This window comes from Chenopodium quinoa, unplaced genomic scaffold (assembly GCF_001683475.1).
Source record: "Chenopodium quinoa cultivar QQ74 unplaced genomic scaffold, ASM168347v1, whole genome shotgun sequence".
Taxonomy (NCBI): Eukaryota; Viridiplantae; Streptophyta; class Magnoliopsida; order Caryophyllales; family Amaranthaceae; genus Chenopodium; species Chenopodium quinoa.
The window spans coordinates 2403913-2407309 of NW_018744517.1; the positions used below are offsets into that span (position 1 = coordinate 2403913).

A 3397-nucleotide genomic window follows, 5' to 3' on the forward strand; every position below is an offset into this window, starting at 1 on the left:
CGACTGCGTCATCAGTATCAGAACTGTCGGCCGGCCGTTGATTCTTCCTGGCCGGTTGCTTGTTCTTTGGGGGAGCATTCCCCTTAGACTTCTTGACATAGGAGTCAAGGTCGCCTTTTTCAGCTAGGCGGTCCAGGTAGCGCATGAGGCTAATACATTCATTGGTTTCATGACCAATATCTTCATGAAAATGACAGAATTTATCCTGGTTCCGATTGCTTGCAGAACCCTTCATGGGGGTCGGCTTCTCAATTGAGATCCGGCTCTTGATTTCTTTGAGGATAGCTTGGCTATCCTTGTTGAACGCATACTTGGAAGAGTATGGTTTGAATTCTTTCTTCTTTTTTTGGGCAGGCTGTGCAGAGGAGTCGGCCGCCCAGACTTCTTTTCTCTTTTTCTCATCTTTATATTGCCGACTGCTTTGGTCGACTTTCTTTTTTATCAGACCTCCTTTCGTCCGACTGTTTTCCAGTGTTACAGAGATCAGTCGCCTGTATATAGGCTTCAGCTTCAATCAATGCTTCTTGGAGAATCGCAACCCTCTTTCGGACCAAGTCGAACTTGAAGGTCGACCCATCCTTAAGACCTCTGAAAAAATCAGTGTAGGCTACCTCATCAGGCAGTCCTTGTATTTAAATCCTCATCAGGTTAAACCGCCTCACGTAAGAATGGAGTCCCTCCTTCTCTCCCTGCTGAATGGTCCCTAAGTCAAGGGTCGTCTTCTTAGCAGGGATATTCATAGAAAAATTGGAGGTGAACAAGTAGGCAAGTGTCCTGAAATTATTAACACAACCAGTCAGCAGGTTACCGAACCATTGTTGTGCGATTCCCTTGAGAGTCGCTGGGAAACACTTGCACCAAGTAGGATCATCCAACCCTTGGAGGTACATTAGGTTGGTGAACGTCATTAGGTGATCTTCTGGGTTAGTAGTGCCATCATAGGCGCCTACTAACACATTCTTCACTTTGGCCGGCTGGGCGGCCTTAGTAATTTCCTTAGAGAAGGCGGACGGCTGTTCTCCAAGTCTGAGCAACCGTAGTTGCCAGTCCAATGGTTGGAAGTTTTTTGCCGCCTGCCCTCCAAACAAAGTAGGCTGCAAAAAGTATTGTTGTTGCGGTACGTATGGTATGTTTGGTACCGATTGATCTTTATGAAATCCAGACCGACAGGAGGTACCGCCTGTTAATTTGATTGAGTATACCTCATAGAGGTATTATGCATACTATCTTGAAAATCTGAAGTAGAGGCTGACTCTAACAGTCGGTCATTCTTCTTCTGCTCTAACAACAGTCGAGCATCTGAGTAAGTTTTCTTTGACCCATCCGCTTGAACATGACGAATGGGCTTTCTCTTTCCTGGTGAGGGAAAGCGGTACTTTGTTAAGTCAATCACAGGCGGCTCCCACTTCCTAGAATTAGGGTGAGGAGTCGCCTCTCGACCCTATACAGGTTTCCTTCTTCCAGACTGAGAAGGTTTTCTTGCCGACTGCTCCCTGGAGAGAGCAGGCGTCTTCTTATTAATCAATTCTTGGATCTCTCCCTTGAACCCTCTCATGAAAGTCATGAGTTTGTTCCTTGTAATGGGAGCGGATCCTTTAGCCGCCTGTTGTTGCTCTGGCGGTGGGCCGGCTGGATTGCTTGGTCCAGCTTGGGAATCTACCCGTTCTTTCCTTTCGGTGTGACGGGTGCTTCGGGCCCTTAGGGTCCCATCTGAGGTCGTGTGTATTTCAACCTCGACCTCATTTTCAGTATCTTGATTACAATAGACCTGAGGGTCGTCCATAGGACGCCTCTCGCTCTGGTTTGGTACAGAATGTGATGCCATCTCGAAAGTACTCTCCCCACAGATGGCGCCAAAATGTTTTGGGGTTTTTTGATGTCCTGCGGGAGAGTTACAATTCCGGGACTGGTATCTGTGCGCCAGAACCCGCAAAACAACGGAGACTCCTTGTGGTGGGAGTTCCGCCTCCGAAGGTCAAGTTAGTACTTGTTTGTGGAGTAATAAATGCGGAAAAGTAAAGGTTGGGAGATCTGGCTCCTCTAGGGGAGGAGTGATCAGCGTGTTTAGGTTCTTTAGATGAGGGTAATTAATTGCCGAATCCCCCTTAATGAGGATTAATTAGACTATTTATAACCTTGGGAAACGTGTCAAATACTAGGTTTAGGTTAACCTAGGGCTGACTAGGCTTCCCTTGGAAATTAGGCCTAGGTGGCCTGTTTGACATACGGAGGCCACATGGCGTGACTCAACTGGTCCATGGTGGACGGATCAATGCCGGACACGTGGCAGACTTCTATTGGCCCATGTGGCGGACACATGGCAGGGCCTAACTGGTCCACTTGTCAGATGATGATTGGTAGGGAAAAATCCCCTAATCAAGCAGTATCTAATCTGAGTTTCTTTTTTGGAGGTGCCCGCAGCCACGGTCAATACTAATACACCATCTTCTCCACTTCCCCTTTTGCTCGCTCCTTAAACTAGCATTCTTTCTCTGTGTGTTCTAGCCTACCACAGAAAAAGCAGAACTCAGCAAGCCTCTCATACTTAATATCCACCCAACGAGACTTATTTTGCCCCGTAGCTAGAAATAGTCCTCTACGCAAAGGCTTATTAATATCTACTAGAACTTTAATATGCATACAATCATTCCACCCTAGAGGATCAGAATCATCTACTTCTATAACCCCCCCCCCCCAAAACTCCCCCACATCATACATTACTTCCAGGGATCGTTTGTTAAGAGGCACGTCTAATAATCTAACCCACATGGGAGTCTGCTTGAAGACGATTTCAGACGCTTGTTCATCACCAATTACCTCTTGCAACAGAAGTAATTTCTCATCAAAAAACCATGTATACCTTCAAGGACCCGATCCTTATCATCCTCACAAAAGAATTGAAAAACGAATAAATTCGTCTCAACAACCCTAATTGCGAATTTCTCTTTCAACCTCCATACATTCGCCAACGTTCTCTTCATTGCTTCAAGATTGTAGGGTTTAACTGTCCCTAATTTTCCCACGAGAGTGAGATTTATTTTGGCTTTAGTATCGTCACTAACAATTTCTATGCAATCACCCCCTAGCACCACACCTTCTTCATCAGTTAACCGCAATTTTTCCCAATCCTTCACCAAGTCATCCCCCATTATTCACACTACACCAAAATTCAGGGATTTGATCAATGCAAGATTGAAAATTTATCACAATTGGCACAAAAATGGAGATGCTTACACACAAACCCTAAACGGGACTTAATTACTGATTAGGGGATTTTTCCCCACCAATCACCATCTGACAAGTGGACCAATCAGGTTCCTCCATGTGTCCGTCACATGGGCCAATAGGAGCCTGCCACGTGTCAAGCAATGATCCGTCCACTATGGACCAATTACGA

At 45.9% G+C, this 3397-nt stretch overlaps 1 protein-coding gene across 1 annotated transcript; it reads right to left on the bottom strand.

Annotated features, from left to right (window-relative positions):
• Nucleotides 1–2478: 2478 nt before the first annotated feature.
• Nucleotides 2479–3149, bottom strand: LOC110698396. Its single transcript, XM_021875816.1, has 2 exons — nt 2861–3149; nt 2479–2819 (listed from the first exon to the last, which is right to left on the bottom strand). Exons 1-2 carry the CDS (start codon nt 3147–3149, stop codon nt 2479–2481), a joined length of 630 nt encoding a protein of 209 aa, XP_021731508.1.
• Between the last annotated feature and the right edge of the window lie 248 nt (nt 3150–3397).

What these genes read in the sequence shown, in the direction of transcription:
- LOC110698396 (XM_021875816.1), bottom strand. Translation starts at nt 3,149, where the DNA reads ATGGGGGATGACTTGGTGAAGGATTGGGAAAAATTGCGGTTAACTGAT. An exon ending in TAAGGATCGGGTCCTTGAAG is followed by an intron (nt 2,820 to 2,860) that starts GTATACATGGTT and finishes TTCTGTTGCAAG; the next exon opens with AGGTAATTGGTGATGAACAA.